This window comes from Patagioenas fasciata, chromosome 14 (genome assembly GCF_037038585.1).
Source record: "Patagioenas fasciata isolate bPatFas1 chromosome 14, bPatFas1.hap1, whole genome shotgun sequence".
Lineage (NCBI taxonomy): Eukaryota > Metazoa > Chordata > Aves > Columbiformes > Columbidae > Patagioenas > Patagioenas fasciata.
The window spans coordinates 3,962,355-3,981,842 of NC_092533.1; the positions used below are offsets into that span (position 1 = coordinate 3,962,355).

At 64.5% G+C, this 19,488-nt stretch overlaps 2 protein-coding genes across 3 annotated transcripts; one reads left to right on the forward strand and one right to left on the reverse strand.

Annotated features, from left to right (window-relative positions):
• Positions 1-1,939: 1,939 nt before the first annotated feature.
• GPRIN1 (G protein regulated inducer of neurite outgrowth 1) lies at positions 1,940-7,074 on the forward strand. Its single transcript, XM_071814899.1, has 4 exons — positions 1,940-1,974; positions 2,183-2,433; positions 3,533-3,626; positions 3,816-7,074. The coding sequence occupies exons 1-4, from the start codon at positions 1,940-1,942 to the stop codon at positions 5,224-5,226; spliced, it is 1,791 nt and encodes a 596-aa protein (XP_071671000.1). The 3' UTR covers positions 5,227-7,074.
• A 224-nt stretch (positions 7,075-7,298) lies between these two features.
• Positions 7,299-17,741, reverse strand: CDHR2 (cadherin related family member 2). Of its 2 annotated transcripts, none has more exons than XM_071814667.1 (33): positions 17,675-17,741; positions 17,274-17,352; positions 16,758-16,816; positions 16,280-16,345; positions 16,050-16,189; positions 15,837-15,890; positions 15,532-15,621; positions 14,830-14,919; positions 14,282-14,404; positions 14,061-14,204; positions 13,852-13,927; positions 13,584-13,690; positions 13,274-13,504; positions 13,026-13,181; positions 12,662-12,829; positions 12,331-12,392; positions 11,997-12,237; positions 11,655-11,891; positions 11,312-11,381; positions 10,610-11,224; positions 10,283-10,354; positions 9,990-10,039; positions 9,729-9,880; positions 9,416-9,518; positions 9,247-9,335; positions 8,944-9,018; positions 8,744-8,821; positions 8,599-8,659; positions 8,362-8,486; positions 8,100-8,213; positions 7,867-7,944; positions 7,708-7,768; positions 7,299-7,501 (listed from the first exon to the last, which is right to left on the reverse strand). In XM_071814667.1, the coding sequence occupies exons 3-33, from the start codon at positions 16,801-16,803 to the stop codon at positions 7,385-7,387; spliced, it is 3,891 nt and encodes a 1,296-aa protein (XP_071670768.1). In that variant the 5' UTR covers positions 16,804-16,816; positions 17,274-17,352; positions 17,675-17,741; the 3' UTR covers positions 7,299-7,384. The 2 variants fall into 2 exon arrangements, with proteins under 2 accessions (XP_071670768.1, XP_065705229.1); XM_065849157.2 differs by having other exon boundaries at positions 7,299-7,504; positions 17,675-17,740.
• Positions 17,742-19,488: the final 1,747 nt, after the last annotated feature.

Here is a 19,488-nt window from a genome sequence, read left to right on the forward strand (position 1 = left end):
GGTGCTTGATGCTTTTGGATCTCCTGGTAGTGCCCTTGGCATCTCAAGGCACTCACAACTTCGGGCACCCCGTGGGTCTTCCCACTGGAAGCATGGGGAGGGGAGACTGGGAGGCAGTGTGGGATGCACAACTGCAGTTGGTGATGGGAGCCTGGTGTACCTGGTGCCCCTGGTGCCTCTGATGCTCCTGCCACTCCCATTTGCCAGCATCCCATCAGCTCTGGCCCCGGCCTTCCTGCCTGCAGGTAACATGGGCAGCCATGCGTGAAGGCGGTGCAGCAGTGAGCAGCCATGGGAAACCCATCACCGTTCTGCCAGGCAGCCCTGGAGGCGGCACATGCCCTCAGCCAGACCCTTTTGACTGTGTCCTAGCACTCCCTGGCACCACCAGGCACCGGTGAGCCGGATGGCACAGAGCCAAGCCTGGGCGCAGCCGTGTGCCGGGCGTGTGTGCCCGCCTGCACCAGCGTGTGCGGGCACCGGCGACGTGCTGGCGGCTGTGGGGGAGCCCAGCGTGTTCACGTGGCGCTGCCCGTGCGAGCGTGGGAGGTCGACCACGGTGCCAGGGAGGGGGCTGCCATGCTACCTGCGCCGGCAGCCCCCTCCGCTGAGGGAGAATGCGCTTTTCAGGCAGCTGCCTGACTCCTCGCGCGCCGGCAGCGCGGGAGTGCGTTGCCAAGGCAATGGGGACCATCTTACTCATCCTCCTCGCTATTGTTCTCCTGCCAGCCCTGAGGTGCCCGGGTGGGGAGAGGAGGAGGAGGAGGCAGCTGGCCTGGGGTGAAGGCTGCCTGCAGGGAAAGGAGGATGCTCCTCACAACCCCCCAGCCAGCCCCAGCGGGGATGGGGACGTGCTGGGTGCTGAGATGCTGACAGGGACAGCAAGAGCAGCTGTCAGCAGAGTTGAGAGCAGTCGGTGAAAGCAAATGCCGTGAGGATGTGGCCCTGCACCCCCCTGCCCTGTGGCAAAGTCCTGGCCAGGGTGTGGGGGAGGTTTTCACCCCCTCCTTTGTCAGGACTTCATCCCACCCTTGGTGTCCCTTGTTCCCCAAGCCCAGGCTTGGGTTTGAAGCTATATGGAGCAGCAAGGGCTGTAAACCCACACCATGCTCTGAACCCAGTCACTGCCGTGAGACTGCGACCAGCACACAGGACCATGGGTGGGGAGAAACACCTTGAGGGGGGCACACATTGATGGGTGCAGTGATGCAACCGCACACCATCCATCCCAGCTACCTATTGGGGTGGCCAGCAGTGACATGGGGGTGCCCCACTCTGCCCCAGGGGGTCTAAAGCAATGCTTTTTATTATTTTATTTTATGTTATGATTTTATTTTATTTTATTATTATTTCCATATCCTGCCTCCCTATTTTTAGCCTTCGGAGTTTTGTTCCAACCTGGCTGTTTACTGGAAGGAGCATTTCCAACCTCCCTTGTCTCCAAGCAACCAGGTGTGCCAGCTCCAGTCGTGCCAGCCTCACCCTATAGATCTATAGGGCCAAGGAGATGCTGCTAACATTAACCCAAAGATGGGGGAACCATTAGCTCGTCCCCCTCGGGCCCCATAGATCAGTAGCTCCTTCCCCAGTGCAGATATCCCAGGGCAGGGAGGGCATCCTGACCATATAGGGTGATGGGAGCAGCTGGGGGAGTTTTGGGGGGGTGCTGGAGGGTTTTGGGGAGATGCAGGGATGCAGGCGAGGCAAGCAGGCCGCCTTCCCCCCCGCAGCGCGAGCGGGAGTGCGTGGGAAGGAGTTAGACAAAGCCTGAGCCCGGGAGCAGAGGCAAGCGCTGCCGGGAGGGAAACGGGGACGTTCTCCCCTCCCCATCCTCCCCCACCCTTGGGCGAGGGGGGCGCGGGAGACCATCTCCATCCCTGCTGCGCTGGCACCTTGTCCCTGTCCCTCGGGCCGGCTGGGGTGCAGCCCCCTCCCAGTAATGCCCGTGAGGGAAGCGACCGGCTCCATCACCAGGTAGGAGAGGGGACAGGGCTTTGTGTCGCTGTCACCCCCACCCGCGGGACCCACGCTAAGGGTTGAGGACCCACTGACCAGGCCGGTGCCAGCCATGTGCCCCGGTGTGCCTGGGCGCACCGGGGGGTGCCGGGGTGACCATCCCCGGGGGAGCCGGGGTGCTGATGCTGGGGGGTACTGGGGGCTGCGGGGTGAGTGGCGCTCCCAGGGCGGGCCGGTGCGGTGACAGCGATGACACCGGGGGGGCTGTAAGCCGGGACCCCGCGGCAGCCGGCCCTCCCTCGCCTCTCCACTGCTGCCCGGGGGCGCCGGGGCGGGCGGCAGCCGGGGGGAGCGGCCCGGGGCGCGGTTGCGCCCCCGCCGCCGCCGCCGCCCCACGCATGCTCGCCGCCGCTGCCACCGCCGCGCCGGAGCCGAGCGGAGCGGGACGGGAGCGGGCGGGAGGATCCGCCGCCACAGGTAACGGTGGCCCCGGGGCGCACGTGGCGGGGCCGAGCCGGGCGCTGCGGCCGCCGCCGGCCCCGTACTGGCACCCCCACGGCGGGGGGCGGCGGCGCTGGGGACCCCGGCACGGGTGGCGGGGACGGGGGCGGCCTCCTCCGGGCCGGGGCTGCCGCGGGGGCGGCTTTGTCCAGGCTCAGCCGGGGCACCGGGGCCAGGGCGTGCACACGCGTGTCCGTGGATGCGGGTGTGCCCGTGGCCATGTGCTGGCGTGTGCACACGCGTGTGCCGGGGCTCCTCCGTGAGCAGCAGTACCGGGGCAGCACGCCCAACCCCGGCCCGTAGGTGCTGTTAGACCAGGTGGGGGTGCAGGGCAGCACTGCCCCCCCGGGAATGGGGTGCTGCGTGAGAAGACGGGGACGGGGAGGTTTGGGTCGTTGCCTCCGGGGTCCCGCCGCTGCTGGTGGCTGCGGGGGGTCGGTGCGAGCCTGGTCCAGGCTCCTGCCTTTTCCTTTCGGGGCGACTCCCTTGGCTCCAGCCGTGTCTGCTCGGCTCTGCCCTCTCCGAGACCCACGAGTGGCCGTGGCCAGAGGCGTGGTGTGCCCCATGGCTGCAGGAGGTGTGTGCTCCCAGCTGCAGAGGGACTCACTGGCACTGGGAGAGCTGGGGAGTCCCGGAGAGCTTGGGGCTTCCCTGCTGTGCTCCCACTGCCTGGCTGCCCTGTGGGGCTGGGGAGGGTTTGGTGCCTATTGGGTGACACTGACCTGTGTCCCCCGCACCATGCCGAGGTGCCTGCATAGAGCCAGCTCTGCGCCGCACAGCATGGCTGGGAGCTTGCTGCACCCACGACATGGGGCACAGGCTTGGAGCTCAGGGTTCCTGTGGCTGGGGTTCACGTGTCATTCCCACCTATGGGGACAGTGGGCCCAGTGAGTGAAGAGGACTTTTGGGCTGCCCTGTGCCCCTGCCATGCCCTGCAGCCCCCTCAGCCCCCAGGCCCTGCTCGCTCTCACCACGTGCTGCACCCAGCTCCCCGCTGGCAGGTGGGGAGTGCTGAGCCCCCCAGGCTCTCAGCCTGACTCCCGGGTCTGCGCTCAAGCTGCCGCTCTCTCCACAGGGGTGCCTGTGCCACGACCCCCTCTCCGGCAGCCGCAGCAGTACCTGGATCCCGCTCCCAGTCTGGCTGCGCCGGGGGAAAGCTGGCTTTTACAGTAAGCAACCGACACCATTCCTCCTGCGGCACCGGGTGCCACCGTGCATCCTGTGCCGGAGCCGGTGGGTGCTCTGGGCAGCCACCCAACCTGTTGTCATGGGTGGCACAGAGAAAAACGGTTGGGAACCAAGGGGCCCGGGGGTCTGTGTGCTGCCCCTCCCTCACTGCCCCATCCTCTCTCTTGCAGACCCGCGGTGGGACTAGCATGGGAGAAGCCTTCCCCAGGTATGGGCAGTGCTAAGGAGCCTGAGGGGCTGCAGCTGCTGAGCCACGAGCCCGGGGCTGAGGACGCCTGTGAGCCCAGTGCCAGCCTCCCCGGTTGCCCGCTGGTGGTTGAGTGCCTGCCTGGCTCTGGCTGTGGCACGGCGGGCCATGCCATGAGGACCTGCTGTGCGGCCAAGACAGAGGCCCAGGGCACCACGGCCAGCCTGGCAACAGAGAAGAAGGTGGCATCATCGACAGGACCAGCTCCTGGCACACTTCTGGACACCAGTGTGGAGCTGAGTGTGGCTGCAGGGAGCTGCGGGGGACCAAGTGGCGCTGCCCCTGCCTGCGGTCTCGCAGGGATGGGGGGCCCCGGCACCCAGAAGGAAAACACGGCCCCCATGCCCCCTCCACCTGAGCCCTGCCTCAAGGCACCCAGCAAGGACACTGGGAGCACAACGGCTCCTGCCAAACATGTGGCATTTGTGGAGCCCGTCATGCGTGCTGAAGGAGATGAGCTGCTAAGCCAGGAGCAGCCCCAGGGTGGCATGGGGACGTCCCCAGGCGCTGTGCCCAAGCTGGGCGGTGGCGAGGATCCCAAGCACTCCCAGGGGGGCACAGCAGAGCCCCTTGGTGCCAGCACTGCAGGGAGTGGTGGCCGAAGTGAGGCAGGGCCAAGCTCCGCTGCCCCGGGTCATGGCAGAGCCGAGGGGAGCCCAGCGCGGGATGTGGATGCCGGGAGCAGCCAGCAGCCCCGGACAGCCAAGCTGCTCTGCGAGTCCTACTCCTTTGAGGTGACCCCACCACAGGATGCTGGGACACAGGACATGGGGACACAAGTGGACAACCGAGCGTCCCTGGTATCAGTGGCCTTGAGCCCCATGAGCCCCCCCGGCGGGGCTGCTGCCTTCACCTTCCCCAAGAGAGAGACGGGCTCCACTGCCCCCCCACGCCTGGAGCCCTCCAAGAAGGATGCAGAGATGCAGGTGTCCATGCCCGTGGAGACTCGCTCGGTGGCCACTGGGCCCATGACACCAGTGGCCAAGTCCCCGCAGGCCTCGTACCCAGAGGTGCATGTGAAGGGGACGGTGGCAGAGGAGGCTCCAGAGCCCATCCGGGAGGTGAGCTGGGATGAGAAGGGGATGACGTGGGAGGTCTACGGGGCCTCCATGGAGGTGGAGGTACTGGGCATGGCCATCCAGAAGCACCTGGAGAAGCAGATCGAGGAGCATGGGCGGCAGGTGGTGATGACCCCGCAGAGCACCCGCACCGGCTCCATCAAGGGAGCCCCCCGCAAAGGCGAGGCCAAGGGGCAGCCCAGCGTCTTTCGGGCTCTGCTGCAAAACGTCCGGCGGCCGCGGTGCTGCTCCCGCGCCGGCCCCGCCATGGAGTGAGCCACTGCCTGCACTGGTGGGGTAGGGGTGCCACGGGGAGGGGTCCCTGCTGTGGCATCCTGAGACACCTGCTGCAGGTGTGCAGGGCTCCTGGGGCTGGGGTGGATGGTGATGGAGCACTGCATGCGGGCACAAGGTGTCTCCTTTGCTGGGGGTCCCCTTGCCAGCCTGAGGTCCCCCCACCAGCCTGGCTCCATGGAGATGTCCCCGGACACGAGGCTGGTGCCAGATTTCTGTGCATGGTGGCTTTTTTTAGCATGAAGAAGCACTAGGCTCCTTCCGGACAGAGGTGGCTGCTCCTGGGGCATTTCCTGCCCATGACACAGCTCTGGTGATGGCTCAGGGTGGCCACGGGCAAGTTGCTGCTGGCTCCTCTGAGCTCTGTCCTGGCTCATGCTCTGGGCAGCAGTGTCACTCCCCATGCTGGAGGGATGCTGGTGCAGCACGGTGCCACCACTTCGCCAGCCCAGGGTTCGGCCATACTCCAACCAGCCCATGCTGTGCACACGTGGGTCCCCGTGGCTGCCCAGGGTGGGGGCATTCAGCCCAGCCCACCACAGCCCTGTCCCCTCTGCCCCGCTGCCGTGGGTGCCCTGGAGCTGGGGGGACATGGCCACGCAGGGCACTGGCGCAGATCTCAAATGGGAGAGACTGGCCAACCACACCTGTGGTGAAGAGCCGCTTGTGTCCGTAATCTCTGTGGCTGGAGGCACTTGGGAGGTCTGTCCGCACAGCCTCCAGCCCTCCCTACCTGGGGGCCTGCCTGGGGGTGGCCACCAGAGCTCGGGGCACTTCCTCGCAGTGCTGGCAGTGGGGATGAAGCCTGACCTGCCATCCAGCCTACCCAGTGCCAGAGAGGTCCTGTGTGCTGGGGACGTGGGTGCATGTCGCCGTGCAGGTCCCTGCAGCCCCACTGGCTGCTCTCCTGCACAGCAGCTGGGGCCGTGCAGGCTGCAAAGCGCTGCCACTTTTTACAGCTGGGGTTTTACAGGGCAGGGGGGAGGGGGGCTTTTACTGAACCGTGTTTGCATTTTTGGAGCTTTTTAAGAGACACTTTCAGGCGTGCACATCCTGCCTGGGGCCACCTCCTCCCCAGTGGCCTGTGGCACTGTGACCCTCTTCTCAAACACCTTTCCTACATTGCCTGCGCCCCACTGGCCTAGAGAGCATTGGCTGAGGAGTCGGTGTGCAGGGGGAGCTGAGCATCCCTGTGGCCAGCAGCACCATGGCATCCCGCTGAGATGTGGGTCCTGGCCCCGCGCAGAGGACCGGCCCCACAAATGCCGTAGCAAGGGAGGGCCCAGGTCTGTGCCAGCTCCTGATGGGCAAGAGGCTGCAAACGGGGGGTGCCTGGGGAGCTGCACCATCTGGGCAGAGGTGCAGGAGCGCTGGAGGTGCTGGGGACACTGGTGCAGCTGCTTCCCCTCTTGAAGAGGCAAATCTTGCCCTCCCAAACTGCTGTGGTACATCCTGGGCTTGTTTTGGTCCGGTGTGGCTGTCTCTTGCCCTGGGGAGGGCTGCGAAGGACTCGCTGAAGCACCAGCCCACAGCCAGTGCCCGCTCTGTGCCGTGGTGCTTACCGGAGCCGGCTCTTCCCCGTGCTGTGGGCTGCAGGAGCGGTGCCGTAGCCACGCAGGGAAGGCCAGGAGCCCTGGGGCATCACTCTGCCCCAGGCTGTCCCCCACTCCAGCCCCGCGCTGCGGAGCGGCGGCACACCGGCACCGCGGCTGCATCACCTACTTTCTTCTTTTTTTTCCTCTTTCATTTTGGGGAGTTGTGGGGAGGAAGGGGGCGGGAGGACCAACGTGTCAATGTGGATGTTGGGTAATAAAACCTTGTACAAACCTCTGGCGGGGCTGCCTGCACCTCCCTCCCCTGGGGCTGAGCAGGGACAGTGGGGCAGCCCGGGGAAGGTTCCCAGTGACAAGAAGCCAGGCCAAGCCCCGTGGTGACACTCACCTCCCACTGATGCCTGCCTGGCCCAAAACCAGCACCTTGTGCCAGGAGGGATGACCTCAAGCTGGATGAGCACCCCAGACAGCTGGGCTGATACCCACAGGACACTGTGACCCCTGTGGGATAGGTTTATTGCCAGCCTCTGAACACAACATCACCAAAGCAGCTGCCTGAGTCCTGCTCCGGCCTCGCTGCTCCCTGCTCACAAGTCCGTGGTGGTGAAGGTGGTGTTGATGTATGCCGTTTTGGTGGGCTCCTTCAGGTTCAGGGCGGCCACCAGCGCCTCCTCGTCGCTGGGGCCTGTCATCTGTACGTTGCCCTGCTGCAGGAGGAGACCATGGTCAGAGGGGATGGGGACCAAGATGGGGGACAGGGACACTCCTGTCCTTCCCAGGAACTGGGGGCTGTCAAGGAGATGGAGATTAAGGGACACCAGGGGTGCAGGAGCCCAGGGGGCACAGCAGAGAGGAGGGGATGTGGGGTGCAGTTGCAGGACTGGGCACCAGCAGCTCTTTGCACACTCACCTTGGCCTTGAGGTTCTCGTCGTCAGCTGCATTTACTGTGTTTTCATCCAGGGAATTCACGCTGTGGAGAGTGGAGGGTGAGGGGTAGAAGAGGGCCCAGGCTAACAAGGACGAAGCCTGATGGCCCCGTGGCCTTGAGGACCTGCCTGCAGAGCTCACCTGGCCATAGAGAGGGAGTCCTCATGGAAGCCCAGGTCATGGGAGGGATCAAGTGAGAGGTTCAGCATAGGGTTGGCCCTGGCCAGAGACGGGTGACAGATGAGTGACTGTCCCCTGGTTCAGCCCGCGGCAGCCGTGTCCCCAGGCAGAAGGCTGTGGCAGTGAGCCCTGCAGCCCCTGGTGTGGGGACGTGCCTGGGCTGTCGCCTCCTGCCGCAGGGAGCCCCCACTCACCCCTCTGCATTGTACTGGTTGGTCCCGGGGATGCCGGCTCCCTGCTGCGCTGTGACAGGGCTGAGCGTCGTGGCCACCTTCAGGGCTTTCATCGCACTCAGCTTCCTCTTGTAGCTGCAAAGCCCAGAGATTGGGCAAATGAGAGGGGCAGGGGGGAGCTGGGCCATGGGATGGGGTGGGCAGGAGTGGGATGGAGGGTGGGGATGGGTCTGGGGGTGCCAGTGAGGATGGGGGGCAAGAGGGGGTGCAGGCAGTGTGGTACCTCCTGGTGGTGAGAACCAAGACCAGGGTCATGATGAGGATGAAGATGAGCAGGAACGCTGCCAGTCCTCCAATGATGGCGATCAGCTCCGTCTCCCTGGTGGGCTTGACCACCTCCCCGGGGCCCTGGTGCAGAGCAGGAGTGAGGGCACAGCCCCAGCCTGTGAATCCCGCCCAAGCCCCAGGCCCACACGGGGCTGGTGCCGTCTCCCCATGCCCCTTGCCCAGCCCCACTCACGATGACAGCCAGCCCCAGCTTCACCAGCTCGGCCAGGACCAGTGGGTCAGACTGGATGAGCCTGCCAAGGAAAGCAGAGACGTGAGCAGCAGGGCTGGAGCGGGTGTGCGATGGTGCCCGTGTGTCCCCCCGCCCCAGCACGCACACGGTCAGCTGGTTGACCTCCAGGGCAGTGCCGTTGCTGTAGACGAAGTACGCCTCCATCACCGACTTGGCTTCCACCCTGCGGGATCAAAGATGCAGGGTGAGCGGCGTGCGGGGTGCAGTGCCCTGCCCCAGGGTGACCTCCTTCCCTCGATGCCACCGCCACGTCCCCTTTCCCACCACCTGCAGGGCCCCACTCACTGGGAGGCGCGGGTGTTCTCCAAGCTCTGGATGGTCACCACGTAGACCCCTGCCTTGGTGGCGCTGGTCAGGGCCCTAGAACAGGAGGGATGGCGTGAGGCTGGGCCGGGTGTCCTGCTGCTCTGCTCATGGGTACAGGAAGCAGCTGGACCCCCTGTAGCCCTCAGCTCCAGTGGGGACCTGCCTGCCCCTGTCCTCTTCAGAGTCTGAAGCTCAGAGACATGGTCAGTGGGTGCTGGTCTGTGTGCTCGTGTCCACTGCTGCACAGCCAGGCACCCCCCACCCCAGCCCAGCACGCCTTACACTTTGATATCGTTCAAGTTACTCTGGACTTCATCCACTGTTGTCACAAACTGGAGGCGAACACGGTAGCTCTGATCCACTGTGAATATCTGTGCAGACAGAGCAGGGGTGAGCGGGGCTGGGCAGGGCGCAAGGTGTCCCTGGACAGGGGGACAGGGGTGACACTCACGGTCAGCACGGTCTGTGCCACATGCACTGGTTCCTCGCCATCCCGAGCCTCCACTGTCACATGGTATTGCCCCTTCAGCGAGCCATCGAGGTTGCTGGCCACCCTGCGAGGACAGGGACATCAGCGACCCCACAGGACATTCCTGGGAGGGCACCACCATCCTCCAAACTCCACCCTGCCACCAAACCCGGGGCAGGACCCAGGATGGCTTTGTCCCCTTGCCAGTCTGCGGTGGCCCTGCCCACACCTCTGCCTGGCAGCAGGCAGGAGCTGAGCCACGTTCCCCCACCCCACCCCAGACCCATGGCCTCACTGGATGCTCCCGATGTAGCTGTTGTCCTTGGTCGTTGTCACCACCTTGAAGAGGTTCTCGAAGGGCTGGCTGACCCCGTTGTCCTGCACAAGCACCACGCTGGCGATGGAGAAGGTGATGGCTCCCCTCGGCCCCGAGTCAGCGTCCGTGGCCTGTGGGAAAAGCATGGCAGGAGCATGGATGGGAACGGCCGCCACTTTCCCATGGCAAGGATGGGTGAGCCTGGCTCCACAGACTGACAGCACACACACAGCTCCTCACCGTCACGGTAGCCACTTGCAGGTCCACAGGAGAGATTTCGGGGACAACCACTGCCAAGGACAGAGAGGTGGACAGCGTGGTCATGCTGGTGTGCAGCCAGACCTACTGCAGACCCCATCACCACACAGCCCCCGGGCTCAGCAAAGCTCTGAGCATCCCCCCGCACAGCCCTTGGCCCTGCACCTCACACAGCCCTGCCCTGGCTGGGGGAAGGTCCCCACTGCTGGGGTGGTGACAGAGCATGTGTGGGCACAGGGAGGAGCCCACAGGGTGCACCAGCCCCAGCTGCTCACCAAAGGTCTCTGAGATGGGCTCGAAGACTGGTGTGTTGTCGTTCACATCGGTGATCAGAATCCTTAGGGTTTCTGCAAATGCCCCAAAAGTAGAGCTCCAGTCACCAACAGCAGCACCCTTCTCTGTTTCCCATGGGAGCCCCATCCTCCCAGCAGGCTCAGATCCCCGTGGCAGGGGCCAAAAGAGCTGGGGACACCCTCCCTCCATCGCCAAACTGCTCAGCTCCTGCCCTGCTCCCAACAGCTCCTCCTGGGGAGCAGCAGAAGCAGGTCCCACCGCCCACCATGCCCAGTGGTGGTGGCAGGGGCGAGCAGGGGCTGCCGTACCGTTCTGGCTGTAGCGGTTGTCCTTCTCGGTGTACAGATCTTCAGCCCGCAGTGTGAGCACCACCTCGTCACACAGCTCATAGTCAATGTTCGAGCTGTTCACCAGCACCGAGCCGTTGGGTGTCAGTACAAACCAGTCCCAGCACACATCCCCAGCGCTGCTCGCCCCCTTGAAGCAGGCAACTGCCAGCTCCTCGAAGACCACCGAGTGGTTGGTGTCTGGGTCGGAGGCGACCAGCGTGCGGATCAGACCCTGCTGCGTGCCGTTCTCGCTCACGTGCACGTCCTGCAGTGAGGCCGGCAGGATGGTGGGGGGCTCATCATTGACATCTAGGATGTGGACCACCACCGAGACGTTGGCAGTGTCCCCCACGTTGTTTGCAGCTGTGTTCTCCGCCAGCACGACCAAGGAGAAGAACTTCGGCTGCAGAGTGTCATAGTCCAGGGACACATCAGGGTCCACGGACAGCTGCCCACTGTAGTACCCTGACGCCAGATAGGATGAGCGGATCAAGAAGTTGCTGGAGCCACTGCCCCTCTGAAGTTGGAAGGAAATGCGGGAATTGATCTCTGTTCGATCGGCATCTGTGGCCTCTACCTCACCCACGAAGGTCCCTGAAGGTGGAGACAGACACTCAGTGGCCAGTGGGCATTGACTCAGGGCCACTGCTCATCCCACAAGCCTAGCCATGCAGCTTCTACCTGGAGAGTCTTCAAGGACTGAGAACTCATAGGACTGGTTGAGGAACACGGGTGCATTGTCATTGACGTCCTGTAGAAGATAAAGTCCGTGGCTGTAGCTGCTCCAGGAAACAAGGTCCCCCACAGCAGGCTGGGGACAGGAGCATAGAAGCCTGCCTGCCTGCAGGAGGCACACAAGCCCTCTCCTGCCTCTCTGCATCAGCTATTTCCTCTGCCTGCACAGAAGGTCTGGGGACATGATGCCCCTGCCACATCCAGGGATCTCACATCCCCTCCTTGCCCTTACATCCCAGCTCCAAGCCCTGCCTGTCCCACCACATCCCCAGCTGTGCCCAGGGCTCACCCCCACGGTGATGGTGACGTTCACCAAGGTGCTGAGCTGTGGCACGCCGTGGTCATACACCTCCACTGTCACCACCATCTGTCCCCACTCATCTTCCACGGCCTCACGGTCCAGCGGCTCCTTGCTGTGCATCTCGCCTGTGTTCGCATTGATGGTGAAGTTGTTGCTGAATGGTCCTGGCAAGATCCTGTAGCCCAGCTCACTGTTGGGGTTGTCAGGCTCATCGTTGTCAATGGCCTGTAAAGGTCATGGGTTGGAACAGGGCTGTCTGGCCCCTTGGGGACAGTCCCTGCTCCTCTCCAACAGCCCCCCACTGTCCCCTCTACCTCTGTCGGTGCATACCTGGATCTGTGTGCTGACGTTCTGCCCCTCTTCCACTGAGATGAAGTACGAACCAATGACGATGGGTGTCATGTCGTTCTCATCCAGCACGGTGATCTCCAGCACGGTGGTGCCCACCAGGTTGCCCCCATCCTTGGCCCGGAGGTTGGCATAGTAGATGGAGCGTGTCTCCCGGTCCAGCAAGCTCCCGTTCCGCACCAGCACTGCCCCGGTTGTGGCATTCACCATGAAGATTTCACAGCTACAACACACATGGAGCGATCACCGGGGTCCAACCTGGAGCCCCCCTTGCCAGGACGATGCCCTGGTTGCGGCTGACCGTGCCCCTACATACATGCTCTCTGGGAGCAGCTGGTAGGTGATCTGGCCCAGGACACCGCTGTCTGGATCATAAGCCTAAAAGAGAGAGGGAAGCGTCTGGTCAATCCACCTCAGCTCCCAGAGCAGTGATGAGACTGGGGCATCAATCGCTGGCAGTGAGCACCCCAAAAACATGGCCCTGATGGGCACGGGGTCCCACAGCCTGTGTGTCTGCTGGCACCATCTCCTTTCTACGTGCACAGAAAGACCAGTGCCCTCAAGGCAAGCTGCACCAGCAGTGCCAGGGGTGCCCAGACGCTGCTTGGGGGCTGTAAACTGTTCCTGCTCCCTGGCCTGTGCCTGACCGTAATGTTTGGGGCGATGACGGTGCCATCAGGGCTGTTCTCCTTCACACTCAGGCTGTAGGTGCTCTGGGGGAACTCAGGGGTGTGGTCGTTACTGTCAATGAGGTCGATGGTCACGGTGGCTGTGGAGCAGCAGTCTGCGGGGTTCCCTGTGTCATTTGCAACAATCTGCAGGATGGAGAAAGGACAGTGACCGTCATGCATTCCCAAACATGAGAAAGGGACCTGTCCCACTCCAGCTCTCCTGCACCAAACAAGCTGCCAAGACAGAGCCATATTCTGCTTTGGCTCCGGAGCCCTGCAGGAGAAGGGCTGTGTGTGCCCCGTGTCCTGGCATATGGCGAGGCAGCCATATGGGTCCCACCTGCACCACCATGAAGTGGCTTATCTCGTAGTCCACAGCGGATGGGTCTTGCACCAGGATCTGGACCTCTCCTGTGCCCGTGATCTTTGTGGGGGAGACAGTGAAGGCACTGGCATTTGGACCCTGCAGGTACAGCTCGTAATTGCTGTTGGTACCCTGCCCGGGAGAGACATAGAGGAGTGAGGGTGGGTGGTACAGCAAGGACAGATATCTGCACCCCAGCCTGGTTTCCCGGGACAGGCTCCTACCTTGTCTGGGTCGTGGGTGACAATGTTGAGGTCGGACACAGGCAGTCTGGAGGAGGAGTGCTCTATGATGCTGCCCCTGAAGCTGTTCTGGGCATCAGTGGAGAAGTCGCAGTCGGGGAGGGAGCAGTGGTAGAACTCGGGCTTGTTGTCATTGACATCAGTCACTACGACTGTCACCAGGGTGCTTGCCTGGGCCACCCTGCCGTGGATGTCCAGGTGCTTCTCACGTGCCTGGGCAGGAGGAGAGTGCAGGTCAGATGAGCCCGCGGAGAGGAAAAGGGTGGGGCTCCCCTTGCTGCCTCCTGCTCACCGTGACTTCCAGCAGCACCTCCTCGCTTGGCAGCTCCTCACGGTCCAGGGGCCCACTCACAGTGATGGTGCCCGTCGTGGTATTGATAGTAAAGGTGACGCTGGCATCTAGGGCAAGGGGACAGCAGGAACTTGCTGCAGCCACTGGGGAACACAGGCCTCTGCCAGCAGGACAGGCTGCGGTGCCCGCCAGCCCAGAACCCGTCCCTGTCGTGCCCCCTGCTGCCTGAACACCCCTCTGGCCCATCCCACCCTGTCCCATCACTCACTGGTGATGCTGTAGGAGATTTCATCATTCACCCCTGTGTCTCTGTCCATGGCGGTGACAGTCAGCACAGTGGTGCCCTGTGGGGACACGGCCATCAGGGCAGGAACCCTGACACCTCCAGCTGTCCCCGTGCCCAGTGGCTCAGACACTTTGGGGTGCCAGAGCCGCCCAGGGGTAGGGACATGTCTCTGGGGAAGGTGAGCTCCTTACCAGGGCGCAGTTCTCTGGCACGGAGCCAGAGTAGGGCTCGTTGAGGAACCGTGGGTCCAGGTTGGGCAGGTCGCGGATGGTCAGGGACAGGTAGGTCGAGCTCTGCTGGAAGGTCAACACGTTGTGCAGCAACCCCCCACCATCCTGGGAAGCAGAGCACCCGTTAGTCCCATGGTACCCTTACCTGGCAGCCCTGCACCCCCGGCTCAGTTGGCCCCCACCTTGGCAATGATCTTGAGCTGGTAGAAGGTGTTGCTGGCATAGTCCAGCGAGCCGTTGAGCACCACGCTCCCGTTGGGCAGGATGTAGAAGAGCCAGTGATTCTTTGCATTGTCTGGGATCACCTGGGCAGGGGACATCACCCTGTGTCACCAAGGCAGGGAGCAGAGGTGCCCCAGCAGAGATGGGGGCTCAACCCCCATCCTTCTGCCAGGCTTAGCCCACTGGCTGTAGGGACTCCCTGCCACCTGGCTTGTTCCCAGCTTGCAGCTGTTCAGCACCTCGCACCCATTGCTCAGTGGGTGCAGAGCCAGGCCCCTGCTTCCCCAAAGCCATGGGGCTGTCCCTGGCCAGGTCTCCCAGCACCTGTGTCCCACAGAAGTGGCTCAGGGGCAGGTTTTGGGTACGGCGTGCCCCTCTCTACGATGCGCTGCTGCTCTCCAGCCATCAGGCCATAGGACCCCCAGCATCCTCCCAGCCACCTATCCCCCAGCACACTGACCCCTGGCCAGGGCAGTGCCCAAGTGTTGGGGCTCAGCCTCACGCTCACCTCCTCGATGCTGTAGCTGACTTTGGAGGCATTCCCGGTGTCGCTGTCATTGGCAAACACGGTGTAGATGATGCTGTTGGGTTGCGTGTCCTGGGTGCACAGGAGGGTGTTGGTGGCATCACCCGACAAAGCAGCATGGATGGTGCTGGGACCAGCCCCTGCCAGCTCTGCTCTGGGTGCTCTGGCCCTGTGGGGCTCCAGGGGCTGCCCAGTGCCGTCAGCCACGCAGGGATGAGCTGCTGCCCTTGCTCAGGCTGAGCAGAGGCCACATCCCTCCCTGACCCCTCCCCGACCCCTCCCCAGGGCTGCCTGGGAACAGGGGTTGTACCCCAGCTCTGGGGCTGCCAGAGCAGGGTCGGACGCAGCCCCACACCCTGTCTGCACTCCGATCCAATCTCATCCCAGCCCAGGCACTCCTTGATCAGAAACTCATCACAAGGGCAGAGTCCCGTCCCTGCGCCTGCACCCTGGACTGGAGCAGAGGTGCCCGCTGGGAACTGGCCCAGCACCGGGTGCTCCCGGGTCACCCCTGCCAGCAGCGCTGTCACCCCACGCCCAGGCACAGCATCACCGCACACGCAGGTGTTGGGCCACCCAGTTCTTGGCACACTGTTGTCCCACTGCTGGCACACCCATGCCACAGGAGGCACCCAGTGCCCCTGCCCTGCTGCCTGCGCGGGCTGGGTGGTCCTGGGGAGGTACCTCGGGGATGATGGCTTCATATGGCAGGTGCTGGAAGACTGGGGCATTGTCATTACGGTCATCCACGATGACTGTGAGCTTTCTGGAGACCTACCGGGTATCAGGGAGGGCACGGGGTGAGTGTGGGAGATGGTGTAACTGGGTACCACTCTAGCACCCCACAGCCAGCCAGCATCACCTGCCCCCAGGCAAAGCTCCCCTCCAGCCCCCTTCCCCACCCAGCTTCATCCACCGTCCCGCTGAGCCCCTGCGCCCCTCCCATCCCCATCCCTGATGCAGCCACCCAGGCATGCCCCGCCACTCACGGCTTCGTTCTTCCCATCAGACACCGTGACGGTGACGGTGAGCTTGGCCTGGGCCTGGAGGGGACACAAGACAGGTCTTGGTCAGGGCTTTGGGACCAGGGACTGACTCACAGTACCACCGTGAGCAGCTCCCCCAAAGGACTCACGGCTCTGCTCTTCGTCACCCTGGAACCCCAGCTCGGGCAGGGACATCAGCCCGGTCCGTGCCCTCACCTCACGGTCCAGGGAGTTCTTCAGTGTCACATTGCCTGTCTGGGCATCAACAGAGAAGTAGAAGGACTCTGCCCCATCGATGCCGTAGGTGAGCGGGTCCCCGTCTAGGTCAATAGCTGTCAGCTGGAAAGCCTGGTGGCCTGGGGACACAGGTGGCATCAGCCCCTGACAGAGGACCCCCTAGACCCTCCTCCTGCACCTCAGGGCCTCCTCGAGGCTGCCCCACTCACCCAGCTCCAGGTCCTCGGGCACGTGGACAATGGTCATGTTGAAGAAGGGGGCTGTGTTGCCTGAAACTATACGGAGAAGGTGTGCTGAGGAGCACCCCTGCGCCAGGCTCTGCCTGCACCCCACGCCTGGCAGCACCTACATAGCTCCAGCCCCAGCTCCCAGCCATGATTTGGGTCTCCAGGGCAGGCAGGGGAACCCACCACCCCTCACCTTCCTCCTGCTCATCCCACACCTCCCATCTCCAGAGCACACTTGACCTTCAGCTGCAGCACCCACGCTGGGTGCCATCCCCGCTGCCCAGCCTGCTCTGCTGTGCCCTGAGGCAGCAAGGTTGCCCTCGGGGCTCCAAGGTGTCCAAGGGGTGGGCAGCTGTTCTGGGGACCCCAGCTGCCCTCAGGGAGTTCGAAACAAGTGCTGGGGGCTCAAAGCACTTCCAACACCTGCTGACCTGCTCCAGCTGCTGAGCAAAGTCCTCACCTGTTGTCAGGAGGAAGGGGAGCAGCATCAGCGAGCGCAATGCCATCCTGCCAGGGAGCCTGCGGACACACACCAGAGAACCAGCGCCTGGGGCTGATGGCTCCCACCAGCCACCCCAAATCCCGCCCGGGGACCAGCCCCTGAGGCAGGAGGGACTTCGATGGGGACAGTCCACTCTGTTGAGCTGGGCTGGTGAGCAACCACCAGGCTCCATCCCACATCCCTGGGGACGCGACACAGCGGGACAGGGGTGGCCACCAGTTGCTGGAGACCATGGGGGTGCTTGGGGACCCCAGGACCCTCTCCTGGGCATGGCTGAAGGCTCCATCACTCAAGCTCAACAGGGGCCACAGCAAGCAGTGCTTGGAACCCAGGAGCAATCTGTGACACCACCACGATGTCCCCTGTCTTGTGACATGGCCTTTGGGCAGCCCCACAGCAAACAGACACCCCCACCTCCCCCCATGATGGACCACGGTGCCCGTGAGGGCCGGGGCTGGGGTTGAAATCCCTTACCTGCACCCGCGTCACCGGGGATGCTGCCAGGCAGGCTGCTCTGTGCGCACACCCTGACACTGCCAGGGACCTTTGAATCCTGCAGTAAACATGTTTATCAATTATTAACTGCAATTAAAGGGTGAGAAATCCCTCTCTCATCTTCCTTATTCCTTGTGCTCATACCCCAGCTCCTGCCCAGCCCAGCCTCACACTCCCTCCCCAACCTCAGCCCCTCAGGTCCGCACACTGGGTGCTGTTCCCCGGTGTTTGGCCGTCCCAGCCTGCACCCATGGAAATCCAGCACCCAGGAGGGATGCAGAGCCAGCAGGGATGCAGGGGGATCCCAAACTACTCCAGGGATCAGAGAGGGGCTGGGGAAACTCCCCGCGTCCTCTGGGATGGGAACACTGGGGTCTTACCAGGACAGGGGGTGGGCAGCAATTCAGTGTCGCAGCTACCAGGGCGGGTACCTGGGGCCCTCTGCGCCCCTTTGCCACCTGCTCCCCTCCCCAGGGGCTCGGTCCAGCCTTCCTGACCTACTTCGGACCCGCTGGGGACAAGGGCAGATTGTGCAGCTCCAGTCAGGCAGAAAAAGGCTTGGAGGCCCGGGGGAAAACGTGGACATCCTCGGGCTTGTGGGACCCCTGCCTCTGCGGCCCAGGCCCCCTCTGTCTCTATTCCCCTGGGAACCTGCGGGATCCGGGCTCCTCCCAAGGGCTGGGGGCATCTTCCCCAGCGCACTCCCGGGCCGCCGGCGGGATGCGCTGCTACTCGGAGTATTACGGCCGCAGCGCCGCGCCGCTGGGTTTCATCGACACCGCTCTTGGGTGCAGTACGGCGGGCGCGTCCATCTGTGAGGCGCGGGGGACGGCGCGGCCGGTTCCATCGGGGCGGTGGGCGCAGGGGCGCAATGAGGCGGGGCTGAGGCCGGGCCGAGGCCGGAGCGGGATCGGCACCGGAACGGACACCGAGCCCGGCGGGCCCGGCCGCCGCGCCATGCGAGCGGGCTGAGCGGCGGGCAGGGCCGGGGCAGGCACCGAGCGGCCTGCAAGCGCCGGGGGCGCGCCTCCAGTAGGTACGGGGCGCGGCGGCGGGCCCGGGCTGCGCGGGGCAGGGCCGGTGCACAGGGAAAAGGCGGCGGGCGGGGCCCGGGGCTCGGGGAGGGGAGGCCCCGGTGCACCGGGGGAAGGAGGTAGGTAGGGCCGGTGCACGGGGGTGGGGGGACCGGCCCCGGTGCGCCGGGAAGGGCGGCAGGCAGAGGTGCTGCAGGGCGCAGCAGGGCCCGGAGCGAGGGGGGCGGATGCGCGGGCCCGCGGAGCGGCGAGCGGGGCCCGGGGCGCGGCGGGGGGCGGCCAGGCCAGGCTCGCTGCGCGGTGGCTTGAAGGGGACGGGTGCCCAGGGCAGACGGGGCCCCAGTGCGCCGAGGCCGAGCGCAGGGCCCGTGGCGCGGGGGCGGTGGCTGTGCCGGACACCGGGACCGGGGGAGGTGGCCGCGGAGGACGCTCAGTGCACCGGTAGCCGCACGCCGGCGGGAGGAGGCCCCGGGTTTTGGGGAGCCCCTGGGAGGGGCAGGGGGTGCCGAACCGGAGCGCTGCCGCCCCTCGGGGCCCCACCGGCGGAGCGGGGCTGCCCGGCCGTGGCCGCTCCCCGGGCGGCTCCCGCGTCCCCGGCCGGGCTCGAATCGGTGGCTCCTGCAGAAACTGGTTCTGTGGCCTCAGCTCACTGGGCACCGCGGGGATGCTCCGGCTGCCGCTGCAAGCCCCCGGGCCCTGCTGCGTGACCCGGGGTCGGTGAGCAGGGACGGGCTCAGGCTGGGCCCCCAGCGTGTGCAAAGGGATGGGAAGGGAAGTGGTGAAACTCTTCGGAAAGTTGTAAATGGGGAAGAGGTAGGAAACAAATAAGCCCCAAGTGATGTGGCAACGGCACTCGCTGCATTGAGACCCTGTGGTGTGGGTGCTGGCAGCATGGGCTGTGTGTGGGACCCGTTGCAACCCTGACCCGCCGAGGTCGCGGGGTACGGGCAGCAGGGGTGTGCTCCGGAGCCTGCTTGCCCGGGCAGGAGCTGAGCCCCACAGGCAGCTTGCAGCCAGGCGAGTGCTGTCCCTCCGTGCAGGGACACCCCCTCTGCCCACAAACATGGCTCATTTTTTTTCACTGGCATCTCAGACACGAGCTCTACGCTAGCCCTGTGCTCCGGTACAGGGGGCTGTACGTGTTTGCAGCTCTGGAGATA